General features: G+C 39.8%; 1 protein-coding gene across 1 annotated transcript in view; it reads left to right on the forward strand.

Annotated features, from left to right (window-relative positions):
• The window catches only part of MLLT1 (MLLT1, super elongation complex subunit), a 35,322-nt gene extending 18,727 nt beyond the window's left edge, over positions 1–16,595 (forward strand). Inside the window, exons 8-12 of the mRNA XM_018572163.1 lie at positions 1,313–1,421; positions 4,470–4,569; positions 14,926–14,997; positions 15,102–15,173; positions 15,939–16,595. Coding sequence (XP_018427665.1) covers positions 1,313–1,421; positions 4,470–4,569; positions 14,926–14,997; positions 15,102–15,173; positions 15,939–16,067 — 482 coding nt within the window. The 3' untranslated portion in view covers positions 16,068–16,595. The remainder of the gene's footprint in view (positions 1–1,312; positions 1,422–4,469; positions 4,570–14,925; positions 14,998–15,101; positions 15,174–15,938) is intronic.
• The last annotated feature ends 1,592 nt before the right edge of the window (positions 16,596–18,187 follow it).

Raw genomic sequence — 18,187 nt, forward strand, 5'->3', positions numbered from 1 at the left:
CATGATTTTTTTATTTATTTTCTTTTAAAAAAAACATGAAATTAACTGTGAAATTAGCTTTGTGACGCATTGCCGTGCGTTGTGATACCCTGTGTTGCAAATAAATATATACGCCTGTATCATTTTATCACAACACATACACCAACACAGCGTAAGAGCAATTTTTAACATAAGTCGCTTTTTTACAGTTTTGCATACCTTCATTTTTTTTTACTTTTCGCAAAAAGGCGCAATTACAAATTTGCAAATATTTGTTATTTATTAACTCAATACAGTTTTATCTTTCAGATTGTCAGAAATTTTTTTTATTTGTGCGCTGATACGGATTTTAGTGTGTTTTATCAATTGAATTGTGTATTTTTATCGGTTTAATATTAATTTGAGAAACATTTGCGCAATTATCGCACGGCCTACAAATTTAGTATCACCATCTTTTTATTCTACCGGGCCTGCGCTTTCAGAAAATATATGGTTTGGGGGGTCTTTTACAAACGCTAGCAACGCAGCAGTTGAAGAAAATCAAATCAATGCACGCACTGGAGGCTAATATTGAGGATTACCAATTGGCTTTTTTTTTGTATATATGGAGTAAAGAAGAGGCTATGGATGAGCTGAAGGGGTGCTTACACCTATAGTCAGAGAAGAATAGGAGTTAGCATTGAGTGGATTTGCAACATGATAAAATTACATTTGACAGTATTGACTTTAGATATCACTATAGCACTCCTTAAGTACTGGGTAGGTTGATAAATCCAGGCAATTTGCCCATTATGTCCTATTGTGTTTTCACCTTACTCCCCTTAACTTCCTTTTACATATTTGCAGTTCCTCTTTTGACCCCCAAATCCCCCTTTCCCTCCTCTTGGCAAAAACTCTTCATACATTTATGTGAGAAGGGTGCATAAGGCATTGTGGTTGTTGTAGTGATGATTTGAATTCCACTTTTAAACTTCTTTTTTTGTTTTGATTTTGTTTTTAATCTAAGCAAATTCTGAGGTTGGGGTACACACCCCTGCTGCTGAAAAGTGATGGTTTTGCTGCTTGTACCCATAATTATCAGCTGCTAAGTACCTTTTTAGGACAACACTTCACTTGCATCTGCTAAGATTTTTCCAAGGTAATATGGCCTGGCTTCAGAAAGATATTGTCGAGCAGCTCACTTAAGACGGCACATAGGCGTTCCACTTTATGTACAGTGAAAAATCTTTTTTTTTAATTATCTCTGTTGATTGCCACCGGGAATAAAAATGCAAGGAAATTTTGCGTTCATGTTTAAACTAGGGTTTACATGTTGACTTTCTATCTCATTTAGGCCCTTTACGGTCTATGGTGGAAGATCTTCAGTCAGAAGAGTCTGACGATGACAGCTCCTGTGGTGAGGAGGCAACTCCGAAGAATAAAACTGCAGGCCGAGATTCTCGGTAAGTACTATGCTAGGAAGGAGTAAAAAGAAGTCAGCCTTTATTTCATAATCTGCTTTTAACGTTGAGTGCATTACTAAGGGAATCGCAGGTTGTTTTATTTTTTTTGTTTGAGCAAAATATGGATGTTACCAAAATACTACCCTGTGTGCTCAATTATTAGGCACGTTGTATTTTTGAGGATTCATTTCATTATTGAACAACTACAGTGCTCTCAATCAATTCAAAATGTTAATAAACCTCAAACCTGAATATTTAAGAAGGTATAAAAGTGAGGTTTTGGCTTTCCTAGACTATCTATGTGTGCACAATTATTGGGCAACTATTAGTGTGCAGAACTATTATGCAACCAAATGGAAAACTAAAATGTTCCCATCTCGCTTGTTTATTTTCATGTGTTAAAGTGAGAATTATAAACAAACATCTCAAAATTTACAAATAAACATTTCTGACATTTTCAAAAACAAAATCAGTGACTAACATAGCCACCCTTCTTTTCAATAACAGTCATAAGCCTTCCATCCATGGAGTCTGTCAGTTTCTTTTGACGATCGACTTTGTTCATCAGCAACCACGGCCTCCCAGACACTGTTCAGAGAGGTGCACTATTTTCCTTCACCGTAAATCTCCCGTTTAACTACCTGCCGGCTGTTTTTTACAACTCTCTAGATCTGAGCGGGCATCTTTAGACGTCCGCTCAGACATGCCCCCTCGCACGCGGGAAATGCCCAATATTTAAAAACAGGCAGCGATGCCTGTTAACATACAAGCGATCCACCGTCTATAGAGCCGGTGGATCGCTTGTATGGGGTAACTATCGGTGTCCCCCCGTCCGTCCCCCCCTCCGCGGTCCAGCTTCAGAAGCTGATAGAGCAGATCTGTGCTTCATCAGCTTCTTTTGGGGGGTCCTAGGTGACATTAGGGGTCTTGGAGACCCCTGATGTCTCCATAAAAAGGACCTGTCACATATTTTGCTATCACATAGGGGGGTTTTATTAGCCCCGTATGTGATAGCAATAAAGTTTAGTGGAAAAAAAAATTAAAGTTTCTCCCCCCCAAAAATTGAAAGTTACACATAAAAAAGAATAACAAAATAATATTTTTTTTAAAAATCCCCACCCATACATACACGCATGCAAACATGCGTCGGGGGCACATACGTGCAAACACGACGATTGCGCCCATTACGCCGCACATGTTACATATCGCTGCTAACGTCACAGTGAGAGCAATAATTTTAGGGCCATCAATCACTGATAACACTAAACTGATGAGCGGTAAAAGCTTTTAAAGTGTCGCCTATGGCCAATTTTGGGTGTGGTAGTTTTCTGCGATTTCGTGGGTGCGCACAATTTTAAAGCTTGACATGTTTGGTGTCTATTTACCCGACGTGACCCCGACTTTTATATTTTACAAAAAAACTGGGTAATAATAAATGTTTCCTAACAACATAATGTAAAACTTTTTTTTGTTTTTCAAAATTTTCAGTAATTTTTCCTAATTATAGTAAAAAATAAAAACCTCCCCAAAAAATGGTATAAAATTCATTTCAGTACAGCGCTGCATGACGGAATAAATGTCAGTCAAAGTACCGCAGTGCTGAATACTGAAAAATGGCCTGGCCAGGAAGGGGGTCTAAACACCTGGTCTTCAAGCGGTTAAGGAGGGCCCACAAGTTCTCAATAGGGTTTAGGTCGGGTGCGGAAGGGGGCCATGTCATTATTCTTTTATCTTTAAGGCCTTTACTGGCTAGCCACACAGTAGAGTACTTCAATGCATGCGATGGAGCATTGTCCTGCATAAATATCACGGTCTTCTTGAAAAATGCACAACCTTTTCCTGTACCACTGCTTGAAGAAAGTTTCTTCTAAAAACTTGCAGTAGGTTTGGGAGATGATTTTGAGTCCATCTTCAACCTGAAAACGTCCAACTAGCTCATCTTTAATAATACCAGCCCCCCACCTCCACCTTGCTGGTGTCTGAGTCGAAGTGGAGCTCTGTGCCCGTTACTGATCCAGCCACGGGCCCATCCATCTGGTCTGTCAAGAGTCACTCATCTGATCAGTTCGTAAAACCTTTGAAAAAACGTCTTCAGATATTTCAAGGTCCAGACTTGACGTTTCAACTTATGTGTCTTGTTCAGTGGTGGTCGGGTATCAGCCTTCCTTACCTTGCCATGTCTCTGAGCACTGAACACCTTGTACTTCTGGGCACTCCAGGTAGGGTACAGTTCTGGAATATGACAGCACTGGAGGATAATAGGTTCCTGGTAGCTTCAGGTTTGATTCTTCTCAAATCTTTGGCAGTTCATTTGTGTCTTTCTTTCTCAATGCGTTTCTTGCGACCCTGTTGACTATTTGCAACAAAACGTTTGAGGGTTCTGTGATCACGCCCCAATACCTTAGCAATTTCAAGAGTGCTGCATCCCTCTGAAAGACTTTTTAACATTTTTGACTTTTCAGAGTCAGTTAAATCTCTTTTTTGGCCCATTTTGCCTGAGGAAAAGAAGCTGCCTAATCATTATGCACACCTTGATATAGGGTGTTGATCTCCTAAGGCCACACCCTCCCTCATTACACAAATACACATCACCTGATATGCTTAAATCTAATAAGCCTTCAAGCTTATACAGCTTGGAGTTAGGACAATATGCATAAAAATGGTGATTTGGTCAAAATACTCACTTGCCTAATAATTGTGCACACACTGTAGTAGTTTGGCTTCTGGCGTCAACCAGCAAAGTTGTAGCGAAGCCATTGGATCAGCTTGACAGCATGGCAGCTAGCATTTTTTGAAGGAAAGGTCAGCAATGACACTGAATAAAATGGGTATGTGAAGCAGACTGTCTTCCTTGTTTTCTTTGTCTGCAGTAAATGGAGCAATTAGCCTGTGATATCAACTCTCAAACCACAGGGAAAGAAAAAGCAGAGGGTATTGGAATATGTTTGTATAGTTACTTGGTACACTTGGCTAATGTGTGTTTACAAAGTACAGTTACCCTTTAGGTTGTAACTAACCTATTTTGCTTGTCTCTATGTGCCTTGACAGAATGAGTCTAAGTGACAGTGACAGCGATAGCAGTGATGACTCCTTTGCTCCTAGTCGTGGCACCACCCCCATACAGAAGATGCCTCTAGCAAATAACAAGGTATAAAAGATTATATCTTATCTATATATATTTATTTACAGTTCAGTTTGATCATGCAGAGCCTGATTGGCTCTTCCAGTCAGATTGCTGTTCTGCAAGGGATTACCTGAGGCAGGTATCAAAACCTTTCTAGGCACTTACATTACTTGCTTTTAAAGTTTCTCTTTTCAGCTGCTGTCAGGTATAAAGTGCAGGCACTACCTGCTCTTATACGTCAACACCAGACCACAAACACCAGAAATTACTACAAACACAACTAACTTTTGAAAATCTTTTACTTATACAAGTATATATGTTTAGAAATAATAATGGCATCCAATTATATACTGTGTGTGTGTGTGTGTGTGTGTGTGTGTGTATATGTGTATATATACAATCTCTTTCTATCTATCCCTCCAGCTCCCTATAATCAAAAAGCGTTGCCGGAACTCTTTGTACCTCCAAACTTTATTCTTTGCTTATTGATACATGCATAATATGTGTTTCTGCATTAAAGGACCTTAGTCATAGCCCTAGTCATGCGCTATGACTAAAGCTGTTTGAGGCAGAAAAGTGCCAGCGGTTGCCTATGTATTGATGTGCAAAGAATAAAGTAAAGATTGGAGGAATAACAAGTGCTTGAAATTTTTCATGGCTTACTTTGGAAAAGGGGTTACTTGTGCACCGAGTGTGGCATGCAAGACATTCATCAGGGGTCAGCTCTGCTTTTAATGTTGTGGAACCTAGACCCCTATTTTTAAGGACAGAGCGGTATACCCAGTCCTGGGCCTCTTCTTGTAAACTCTTTAACCCTTTCACTGCACTTAAAGTCGAACTCCAGGCAAAAATATTAACCCTTGCAGTGTGGCTACCATCGCACTGCAAGGGTTAACTGCTCATTCGTGTCTAGGACTGAAAATAAGAAATATATACTCGCCCAATCCTCGGAGCCAGCAGCGCTACCTCCAGCCTTTCTCCTCCTCCGCTGCAGCGATGGTATGTCCCTCGGTGTCCTCACGTCCAATACATTGTATTCGGATGTGATGATTTGAGGATCCTTAGACTGCTGCAGCAGAGGGAGATAGACACTTGAAGGATCGGTCTAACAGCAAGCCACCTCCGAGGATCGGGTAAGTAAAAGCTTTTTATTTTCAGCCCTAGACACAAACGAACAGTTAACCCTTGCAGTGAGGGGGTAGCCACACTGCAAGGATTAATAATAATTTTTTGCTTTTAAGGCTTACTACAGACCAGAAATGCTTCCAGCTGGCTGGCTCAGTAAGTCTTATGCCAAAAACCTACAGCCATCTGATACCCAGTACCTGTGTCCGTTGGAAATAAATGTGATTGGTGGCTTTCTAGCAGTTGATCACACCCATTCAATACACAAACCCCGCTCCCCCACCTACCACAGTTGCTTGTTGGAATATAACCAAATTGGCAATGGCGGAAAACGGCTGCATAGTAGATTGTGGAAAACTTTGAGCGGAATTTATCAAAACTGGAGCAGACAAAAATCGGCACAGCTGTGCATGGCAACCAATCAGCTTTTCTCTTCAGTTTAGATTTGAAAAGGAAAGAGAGAAGCTGATTGGTTGCCATGCACAGCTGCTCCAGTTTTTGTCTGCTCCAGTTTTGATAAATTCCCTTCTATTATCACATCCATTCATAAAGCTATCTACAATTCTTGAGCTGGCTGCAGTGCTGAGGAGAAGCGGGGAGATGTTTACCATCTCCTGTAGTACCACTAAATGCAGAAGTGTTTAGTCGTGGTCACTTCTGCATTTAGTGTGCTGAGTGCTCGGAGAGAATAAGGACAGATGATTCTGTGTCCTATGTTTCTCTTTCTGGCACAGTGGAGAGACATTAGGGATCTGTTGGATCACTGATGTCTTATTGAAGAGCACCTGTCACCAGGGGAGGAGAAGGCTGAAAACTCTGTGTCCTCCGATTCTTTCTCCAGCTCAAATTGGAGACATTAGGAGTCTGAGACATCAGACTCCTGATGTCTCATTGAAGAAGAGCTGTCAGTAGGTGCATTACTGCACATGCATTAAGGTGCATTGCACCACGTATGCCAATTAATTTTGAATTGGCAGCCAGCACACCCCAATTCAGGCAAAAACTTACAGGGCCCAGGTACATCTTAGCAGTGTTTTTAAAGCATGTTATGTCATGAGCTAATGTGTCGCATTTCGGCAGCCCATTTAAAATAAACCCTAATGTACACAACCCTTTTTTTTTCTTTTTTTTAAGGCAATGCACAGCAACACACTACCATGAGTTGCAGCAGTCAAAACGCAGGTGCATTGTTTTAGTGTATTATGTAATTAATTCATTGCACTTCAACTCACCACATTGCAGATTGTGAATTACCTGAACACAGTTATAAAACCAGCCTCAAGGTATTTAACTTAACCCCTTTACATCTGGTACTTCTGGCTCTTGCCAGTCCTTTAAGGGGTTCTTAATGCCAGAGGTGGTTTCCCCCAGAGGTGGTCTGATGATTGGAGACCCATCCTACTGGTTCCCAATGTAAATAGTAATCAGGATCTTGGTGTTGGAGCATGCTCCAAGCACAAAACAGCAACACCACCAGTCTGTATATTAGAGGGCATAAAGTACACCACTGTGCTGCCACACATGTGTATGGCCATTGTCAACAGATTTAAAGTGTATGTAAAGGAAAACTTTGTGACTTATTAAATGTTTTTAAAAAGACGCAATGTAAAATTTACAATAAAAGAATTAAAATCATTACTGTTTTATTGAAAATATAGTATTGATAAACATTTGCACAACTACCATGGACCTACAAAATCAGACATGATGAAAAAAAAATTAAAAAACTGCAAAAATGGTCTGACCAACTAAATCATAAGTGTAGTGTAGGGCCTGGCAGTGAAAGGTTTAAACTTCAGTCACCAACAGCACTGACCGGCCCCTCCAAATGTCTCTGGTCTTTTCTCTATTGGTTTGGCCTGCTATGGTCTCTCTTCTAGATCTTGTCTGGACTGTGGTGGTAAGCGCACATAGTGCTCTTATGTTTTGGATTTGACATCTGCTAATTGTGGAGGGGGTATCTACTTTTTAGGAAATCTCCGTATTAATATTAAAAATATATACATTTCCTTGTTAATGTTCAGTAAAAATAATAATCCAGAATGTATCAGTTTTTAAATAGGAATCATGTTTTTTAAGGACAAAAGAATTACAGTTCTTCAGTGGCCTCCAAAGAAATTTTAGCTTTTGATATAAAGTTTAATTTAACTGTTATTAAGTTAAATTACATGGTGGCCAGTTAGAAGCAAACGTCTATCATGTTCATCACATTTTGCTCGCAACTCCTGCCTCCTACACTTTTCTATTGGCTAGTAGGGCAGCCCATCATAGTAATGGGCCAGTAGGAGTTTAGGAAGCCAGAGAGAGCAGGCAAAGCTCCGACACTTCCAGGTAGCATCGGAACTTTGTGTGTTCAGAACGTCCCAATGCTAGGTTGTAGAAAGGGCTACTAAAAGCTGCTGATGGTATGTACAGTAAACCCTGTGTGCTTCCACCTAAAACAAGCTCTTCTCAAGGATAAATGTTTTAAATATGTGCCTTTTTATTTTATTTATTTATATTTAGGTTTGATTCTTCTCAAATCTTTGGCAGTTCATTTGTGTCTTTCTTTCTCAATGCGTTTCTTGCGACCCTGTTGACTATTTGCAACAAAACGTTTGAGGGTTCTGTGATCACGCCCCAATACCTTAGCAATTTCAAGAGTGCTGCATCCCTCTGAAAGACTTTTTAACATTTTTGACTTTTCAGAGTCAGTTAAATCTCTTTTTTGGCCCATTTTGCCTGAGGAAAAGAAGCTGCCTAATCATTATGCACACCTTGATATAGGGTGTTGATCTCCTAAGGCCACACCCTCCCTCATTACACAAATACACATCACCTGATATGCTTAAATCTAATAAGCCTTCAAGCTTATACAGCTTGGAGTTAGGACAATATGCATAAAAATGGTGATTTGGTCAAAATACTCACTTGCCTAATAATTGTGCACACACTGTAGTAGTTTGGCTTCTGGCGTCAACCAGCAAAGTTGTAGCGAAGCCATTGGATCAGCTTGACAGCATGGCAGCTAGCATTTTTTGAAGGAAAGGTCAGCAATGACACTGAATAAAATGGGTATGTGAAGCAGACTGTCTTCCTTGTTTTCTTTGTCTGCAGTAAATGGAGCAATTAGCCTGTGATATCAACTCTCAAACCACAGGGAAAGAAAAAGCAGAGGGTATTGGAATATGTTTGTATAGTTACTTGGTACACTTGGCTAATGTGTGTTTACAAAGTACAGTTACCCTTTAGGTTGTAACTAACCTATTTTGCTTGTCTCTATGTGCCTTGACAGAATGAGTCTAAGTGACAGTGACAGCGATAGCAGTGATGACTCCTTTGCTCCTAGTCGTGGCACCACCCCCATACAGAAGATGCCTCTAGCAAATAACAAGGTATAAAAGATTATATCTTATCTATATATATTTATTTACAGTTCAGTTTGATCATGCAGAGCCTGATTGGCTCTTCCAGTCAGATTGCTGTTCTGCAAGGGATTACCTGAGGCAGGTATCAAAACCTTTCTAGGCACTTACATTACTTGCTTTTAAAGTTTCTCTTTTCAGCTGCTGTCAGGTATAAAGTGCAGGCACTACCTGCTCTTATACGTCAACACCAGACCACAAACACCAGAAATTACTACAAACACAACTAACTTTTGAAAATCTTTTACTTATACAAGTATATATGTTTAGAAATAATAATGGCATCCAATTATATACTGTGTGTGTGTGTGTGTGTGTGTGTGTGTATATGTGTATATATACAATCTCTTTCTATCTATCCCTCCAGCTCCCTATAATCAAAAAGCGTTGCCGGAACTCTTTGTACCTCCAAACTTTATTCTTTGCTTATTGATACATGCATAATATGTGTTTCTGCATTAAAGGACCTTAGTCATAGCCCTAGTCATGCGCTATGACTAAAGCTGTTTGAGGCAGAAAAGTGCCAGCGGTTGCCTATGTATTGATGTGCAAAGAATAAAGTAAAGATTGGAGGAATAACAAGTGCTTGAAATTTTTCATGGCTTACTTTGGAAAAGGGGTTACTTGTGCACCGAGTGTGGCATGCAAGACATTCATCAGGGGTCAGCTCTGCTTTTAATGTTGTGGAACCTAGACCCCTATTTTTAAGGACAGAGCGGTATACCCAGTCCTGGGCCTCTTCTTGTAAACTCTTTAACCCTTTCACTGCACTTAAAGTCGAACTCCAGGCAAAAATATTAACCCTTGCAGTGTGGCTACCATCGCACTGCAAGGGTTAACTGCTCATTCGTGTCTAGGACTGAAAATAAGAAATATATACTCGCCCAATCCTCGGAGCCAGCAGCGCTACCTCCAGCCTTTCTCCTCCTCCGCTGCAGCGATGGTATGTCCCTCGGTGTCCTCACGTCCAATACATTGTATTCGGATGTGATGATTTGAGGATCCTTAGACTGCTGCAGCAGAGGGAGATAGACACTTGAAGGATCGGTCTAACAGCAAGCCACCTCCGAGGATCGGGTAAGTAAAAGCTTTTTATTTTCAGCCCTAGACACAAACGAACAGTTAACCCTTGCAGTGAGGGGGTAGCCACACTGCAAGGATTAATAATAATTTTTTGCTTTTAAGGCTTACTACAGACCAGAAATGCTTCCAGCTGGCTGGCTCAGTAAGTCTTATGCCAAAAACCTACAGCCATCTGATACCCAGTACCTGTGTCCGTTGGAAATAAATGTGATTGGTGGCTTTCTAGCAGTTGATCACACCCATTCAATACACAAACCCCGCTCCCCCACCTACCACAGTTGCTTGTTGGAATATAACCAAATTGGCAATGGCGGAAAACGGCTGCATAGTAGATTGTGGAAAACTTTGAGCGGAATTTATCAAAACTGGAGCAGACAAAAATCGGCACAGCTGTGCATGGCAACCAATCAGCTTTTCTCTTCAGTTTAGATTTGAAAAGGAAAGAGAGAAGCTGATTGGTTGCCATGCACAGCTGCTCCAGTTTTTGTCTGCTCCAGTTTTGATAAATTCCCTTCTATTATCACATCCATTCATAAAGCTATCTACAATTCTTGAGCTGGCTGCAGTGCTGAGGAGAAGCGGGGAGATGTTTACCATCTCCTGTAGTACCACTAAATGCAGAAGTGTTTAGTCGTGGTCACTTCTGCATTTAGTGTGCTGAGTGCTCGGAGAGAATAAGGACAGATGATTCTGTGTCCTATGTTTCTCTTTCTGGCACAGTGGAGAGACATTAGGGATCTGTTGGATCACTGATGTCTTATTGAAGAGCACCTGTCACCAGGGGAGGAGAAGGCTGAAAACTCTGTGTCCTCCGATTCTTTCTCCAGCTCAAATTGGAGACATTAGGAGTCTGAGACATCAGACTCCTGATGTCTCATTGAAGAAGAGCTGTCAGTAGGTGCATTACTGCACATGCATTAAGGTGCATTGCACCACGTATGCCAATTAATTTTGAATTGGCAGCCAGCACACCCCAATTCAGGCAAAAACTTACAGGGCCCAGGTACATCTTAGCAGTGTTTTTAAAGCATGTTATGTCATGAGCTAATGTGTCGCATTTCGGCAGCCCATTTAAAATAAACCCTAATGTACACAACCCTTTTTTTTTCTTTTTTTTAAGGCAATGCACAGCAACACACTACCATGAGTTGCAGCAGTCAAAACGCAGGTGCATTGTTTTAGTGTATTATGTAATTAATTCATTGCACTTCAACTCACCACATTGCAGATTGTGAATTACCTGAACACAGTTATAAAACCAGCCTCAAGGTATTTAACTTAACCCCTTTACATCTGGTACTTCTGGCTCTTGCCAGTCCTTTAAGGGGTTCTTAATGCCAGAGGTGGTTTCCCCCAGAGGTGGTCTGATGATTGGAGACCCATCCTACTGGTTCCCAATGTAAATAGTAATCAGGATCTTGGTGTTGGAGCATGCTCCAAGCACAAAACAGCAACACCACCAGTCTGTATATTAGAGGGCATAAAGTACACCACTGTGCTGCCACACATGTGTATGGCCATTGTCAACAGATTTAAAGTGTATGTAAAGGAAAACTTTGTGACTTATTAAATGTTTTTAAAAAGACGCAATGTAAAATTTACAATAAAAGAATTAAAATCATTACTGTTTTATTGAAAATATAGTATTGATAAACATTTGCACAACTACCATGGACCTACAAAATCAGACATGATGAAAAAAAAATTAAAAAACTGCAAAAATGGTCTGACCAACTAAATCATAAGTGTAGTGTAGGGCCTGGCAGTGAAAGGTTTAAACTTCAGTCACCAACAGCACTGACCGGCCCCTCCAAATGTCTCTGGTCTTTTCTCTATTGGTTTGGCCTGCTATGGTCTCTCTTCTAGATCTTGTCTGGACTGTGGTGGTAAGCGCACATAGTGCTCTTATGTTTTGGATTTGACATCTGCTAATTGTGGAGGGGGTATCTACTTTTTAGGAAATCTCCGTATTAATATTAAAAATATATACATTTCCTTGTTAATGTTCAGTAAAAATAATAATCCAGAATGTATCAGTTTTTAAATAGGAATCATGTTTTTTAAGGACAAAAGAATTACAGTTCTTCAGTGGCCTCCAAAGAAATTTTAGCTTTTGATATAAAGTTTAATTTAACTGTTATTAAGTTAAATTACATGGTGGCCAGTTAGAAGCAAACGTCTATCATGTTCATCACATTTTGCTCGCAACTCCTGCCTCCTACACTTTTCTATTGGCTAGTAGGGCAGCCCATCATAGTAATGGGCCAGTAGGAGTTTAGGAAGCCAGAGAGAGCAGGCAAAGCTCCGACACTTCCAGGTAGCATCGGAACTTTGTGTGTTCAGAACGTCCCAATGCTAGGTTGTAGAAAGGGCTACTAAAAGCTGCTGATGGTATGTACAGTAAACCCTGTGTGCTTCCACCTAAAACAAGCTCTTCTCAAGGATAAATGTTTTAAATATGTGCCTTTTTATTTTATTTATTTATATTTTGAAGAATGCCAATCTCCTTTTTCTTTTTTATTTTTTTGAGAGAAATGTATAGATAGCTATTGCTGCCTTCTGTGTTCTGAAAAGACTAGTAGCCCGGCTGTCGTGCTAATTCAACGGCTTCAGTCACTACCAACATATCTATATGTCAGTCCATGAAAAAGTTTGCCTCTTGGGAATTGAGTTGTGTAACATAGCTTGGGTAACCCCTAGATGGCACCCTAACCTGCCTGAATATCACCAATACTGCTGAAATTGGGTAGACCCACTACAACTATTGCAGTGTGCATGGCTACCCTAAATTTTCAAGCTTGTGAAAGGCACTGATGGCTCAAGTTGTAAAGTGACTTTGTTTCTCTTCCATTGAGGGACACAGGAATTCAGATAAAGTTGGGTTATACTGCCGCCTACAGAAGGATTGGACACTGGCAAACCGAAAAATTGTAAGCCAGACCAGGATAACCTCTCCTTTTCCCAGCATTTCTTTTTTTTTTTTGCTCGTGTCCTAGGAGGATGGACATCTTTGCTTTAGCTCTGCCCAAAAAAAAAATCTGACTAAATTTCGCTAGCCTTTTTTTTTTTTTTTTTCCCCCCCTTAATTTCTCACTCATTTTTTATCCCCCCCTTCAATTCTCCATTCATTGATTTCAGTCAAGATTCCTCATTCTATCGCTGCTTGAGCTGGTCATACAAAGCAGCTGTCCAGATCATGTTTCCTCAAGTTATCTTTGAAGGTCATACTTGGAGCCTGGAATGTGACGTTCAGGCACTGGGCTCTGCATTGTGGTGCTTTCCATAATTGTATGTACTAGTAAAAGTGAGCCGAGGAGCGCTTTCTAAGTCAGAGCTGTGGTGCAGCCTAAGTGTGGCCCTGTACCTAAAGACTGACTTCATGAGGAAGGCCACTCTGGCTGAAACACCGGGAGTATCCATGTAATTTGCACTGCTCAACGCCTTTTAAAATTTCCCATTACCACCGGCTTAACTACTGAGGGACTGGATGGAGTGTCATGCATGCTCCACACTCTTCATAATCTGGCTGTTCATGCTTTGAAGAGCACAGCTGAGACTCTGACTCGCTTGGTCATCAAGGTAACTGTGTTGCACATGATCAGTGTGCCAGCCAGTTTTTTAATGCCCTGATAAGAGATGCACACATTGCTACCATCAGTAGCAGTAGTGGTTGTTTAACAGTACTGAGCTTTACTTCACAATTATTAAACTGCAGTTACATTTTACTGTTTTTCCCAACACCTCAGTGAGTGCAACATTGTAATTTTTATTTCTCCGTAACATCCTCTCCTATTGTATTAGGCTGTGGCACTTTTGTATATCTTTTTTTTCACAATAGGTGTTGGAGGAGCTCCTCCCTCAGAGCCATCTTCCCTTTTCCGATCTCTTCCCGGTCCACTTCAGCGCCCTTCTCTGCTGTTGCAGAGTCATCAAATCATTTTCTTCCTGTTCTGAGCTTTAAGTTGATTTCCTGTGCCCTTCCTTGGTTGTGTTGGCAGCCACCTTGTCTGGTATGGGGCTCAGCCCTATCCAGTTCAGATTTGGGCATTGGTCCTTTTGGGTGGCCTATGAGCTGCAGACAATACTTAGTTCTTTTGGGTGTGTTGGCGATTTGTTGCCCAGCCTTCAGTTGAACTGCTTTTGGACATCCCAACTGTATTTGAATTCCTGTGTCCCTTAATAGACGAGAATGAATGATGATTTTGTACCATAAAATCCTTTTCTTGAAGTCTGTTGAGGGATACTGGTTCCTCCTGTATTTGTCTGTTCATGCTCTTGGTACTGCTTCCTACAAAATAAGGCACGTTGAGTAGAGGAGGGATTATCCTGGGGCTGCCTTACAATTTTTCTGTTTGCCATTGTCCAATCCTCCTGTAGGCGGCAGTATAACCTGACTGTATCTGAATTCCTGTGTCCTTCAATGGACTCCAAATAAAAGGATTTTACGGTAAGTACAAAAGTCCTATTTTTTTTTTTTTTTTATGATTTCTGACATAAGTGTTGTAGATATCTAAAGTGCTGTATGTTTCAGTGAAACACATCTGATTTTATTGTAACATTGCAAAATATTTTCTCAAATCAGACATTTATGCTTGCATGTACTTCTATATCTTTCTTAGTACATATGTTAAATGGCTGACCTGTTTTTTAAATGCTTTGGTGTGTCAGAGGTGTATCGTGTGTGTTCTTTGTAATAAAAATGTTCTGTTTTTCCATGCTATAAATATGCATATTTATTAATTCTTTCCATATTATTCCTTTCATATAGAGCTCTGGCCATAGAAGTCCGGAAACTTGCAGCAAGTCAGAAAAAATGTTGAAGAAAGGAGTGTATGACAAGGTAAATTTGGGCCACCTCTTCTTCTTCTCCAGCAAGTATTTAATTTAGTATAGTTGGCAGTATTGTTTAAATGTCTCTGTTCCCCTCAATTCCTACTTCTTTAGGCATACACAGATGAGCTGGTTGATTTGCACAGAAGACTGATGGCTCTCCGTGAGAGGAACATCCTGCAGCAGGTGGGATCCTCCTCTTATCTGCACAGTATGAAATTAAGGAGAAATTTGTGTGAAAATCTGTGTTCATGTTGGACTGGGTTAATCTATCCTGTCTCTTTGGTGATTTTGTGTTGTGTATATCTGTATTTAATAATTGTAATAATTAATTGTAAGATGCTAAAAAAGAGTTTCCCCTCATGATAGCAAGGGCAGAATAATGTTACAAAGACCATATCGTTTTGATTAGGAACATGCCAATCGTTCCATATATCATTCACTCCAACATTCACAATGTGAACACTGTTCTTTGCATCAGGCACCTTACCTCCATCACACCCATTCCAGTAATTTTTAACTTAACACACTCTAAGCCCTTTCATCCCACTTCTTTCGGATTGTGAGCTGGGCAGTGGCAGTGGATAACGGGTTAAGGCCAGAGTTAGCAGTGGAGCTCTGCATTCTCCATTATTTTAAAAAAAAAAAAAAAAAAAAGTGGTAACCAGAGAGGCAGAGCCAGAATTTTCAGGGGAAATATTTTACTCATTTGGCAGGTACACACATGTAATTTCCCTTCAAAACTTACTGTTTTGAGTTTTCTTAACCCTAAAAGAATGTGTTACAAACTAAAATACCCGTGTGAAGAGTCTTGAATCCACCACACAATGATATTGTGTAGTTTTTTTTCTTCAAGAGACAGATTGCAATAGAGATGCATTGCATGAAACCAATTCAATGTACAAATTAAAATCCAATGTTCCTCTCATATTATGTGGTCTTCCTCCCCAGATCGTTAATCTCATAGAAGAAACAGGCCACTTCAATGTCACAAACACAACTTTTGACTTTGACCTTTTTTCATTGGATGAAACAACTGTTCGCAAGCTACAGAGTTACCTTGAAGCTGGTGCCACATGACCCCTCAGTGGAAGGGAAAGTATGAGAGAGAAGAACATGCTGTTGGCTGTGTATTCTTGACAAACAAAAAAACCTTATTTCTTGAAGTTACCATGGTCAGTGCACATTTGGAGTTGATCGGGCTGAACCCAGCAAATAGGATCATCTAGACTTTCCTGCAGTGCAGTGTGCTGCATTTTACTATGTGACATGTTTTACCAGAAATTTGAAACCATATTTTTTTTCACATTCACACTACATCTATAAATCTGCACTGAAAACACTACAGCTTCTACAAGTTATGTAAGAGTGTGGTGTAGAAATGTTTTAAACTCCAGTGCTCCCGGACCTCTGGCAGTGCATGTTTTTTAGATGTCTTCAGAAAAATCGCAGGTGAAATAATTGGAGTGCTTCATTTACAGGATTAATGCAGCTTTGCTCTAAAAGTTTAGAAGGCATGGTCTGTAAATCTCTGCACTTGTAAAGCTTTCCATCCGCTTTCATCCAAAGCACAGGTCTGCCAACCACCATTTTTTAAAATATATTTTTCAGTTCTTGGCAACCAAATGATAACAATTGTAAAGAAGAGTGATCAAAACCATTTCCGTGCCAGATGAAAAGCATTTTAGCATTTAATTATCAATGCCATTTTCAATAATTTGGTCATTGGAAAATGGGAAACAAAATGGTGGAAGATTGATTTGGTGTAGTTGAAAGCTGAAGGAAAGCTCTAAAAGTGTGGGGCCAGCATTAGTAATCTCTGAAGACCATAGTTGAAAAACAGTGTCCCAGAGCATATCTACAAGATTTGTATGAATATGAAAAACATATGTGCAACATAGGTGTTTGTATCGACAGTAATATACACATGGGTTTGTTTAATTAGCTCCAAAGATCAGTATAGGCAATAATCCATGGCAGCCAATCAGAAATTAGCTTCTGAAAGCTTAGAAAGGAAAGAATACTATAAGCTAAAATCTGACTAGGTACCATGTTTTACCAACATGCTAAGAACTGCTGGAATGTCAAAGTTAACATCTGATTGGCAGCTGTGGGCAGCACAGACTGTTCTTATTTTAGCACATATTGAGAAGTGAAGCCATCTGTGTAATTTAAAGGTACAGTAAGATTGTATCTCTGTATTATGAGGCTACTACTCAGTATTTAACCTCCAAATTTTCTGCAAAAAGCATGAGACCCATACACAAGCAGTTTAACACAGGAGTAATCCGTATTCTTCACTGTGAATAATCTCTGGTAAATCCTCTTCCTTCCTCTCTTGTCCAAGTTAAGTGTTTTGTATACTATTCGCAATTCAAGTTAGGTGGAGATTATACTATTTATGGTGAGCAAGGAGCGATAGAGCACTGGCTACACTCAGCTTTGGAAGCATTACGGAACTTTGAATCTGTAAACTGTATATTATATATATTATATATATGTATGTATGTATTTTATGTATAAGAGGGCCTGAAGAAGCAGTTACCCTTTTTTAAAAAAAAAATTTGATGGTTAAGGGTGGAACAAGGATTTTTTTTCCTTTTTAAATCATCGTATGTCTTTACCATACTATTTTTTATTTTAGCAAGTGATTCAAAATTTACAAGTTGGAAGTGATTTTATGCCTTTTAAAATGTAATTTATGAACATTACATTCTGTTATTGGAAGGGCTTGTTAAGTGTTTGAACACTATTTACTTTCTGAACAGCAGAAGTAAGTACAGGCAAAACAATGTTTTATGTGGGATCCAGAGTATTTACATAGGACACTTCTGGCTTTCTTTGTTCTAGCAGGTACCCCCAGAATTCCCAGCTTAATAAAGGGAAACTATACTGTATATTTTAGCAAGTACATGTTTGAATTTGTAATGTTTAGGTGAAAGAAATATTTGACCTGACTTTCGCAGTTTTACTTGCCTTATTCTGTTTTAATTATTGTATTCAACAGATTTGTAAATGTATTTCAGCAGGGAATATCATTGGCATCCCTGTTTAGAGAGTCATAACTGGGCTTATGCAAGAATCATAGTAATTTAAGACTGCATATTCTAAAAGTGCAGACCTTCTTATCCAAGATTTGTAGTCATACTCTTATCCAGCTCTACTTGCCTTGCAGTTTAAAGCAGACCTCCAGCCTGCAG

Source organism: Nanorana parkeri, unplaced genomic scaffold (genome assembly GCF_000935625.1).
Source record: "Nanorana parkeri isolate BGI_ZX_2015 unplaced genomic scaffold, ASM93562v1 scaffold1956, whole genome shotgun sequence".
Lineage (NCBI taxonomy): Eukaryota > Metazoa > Chordata > Amphibia > Anura > Dicroglossidae > Nanorana > Nanorana parkeri.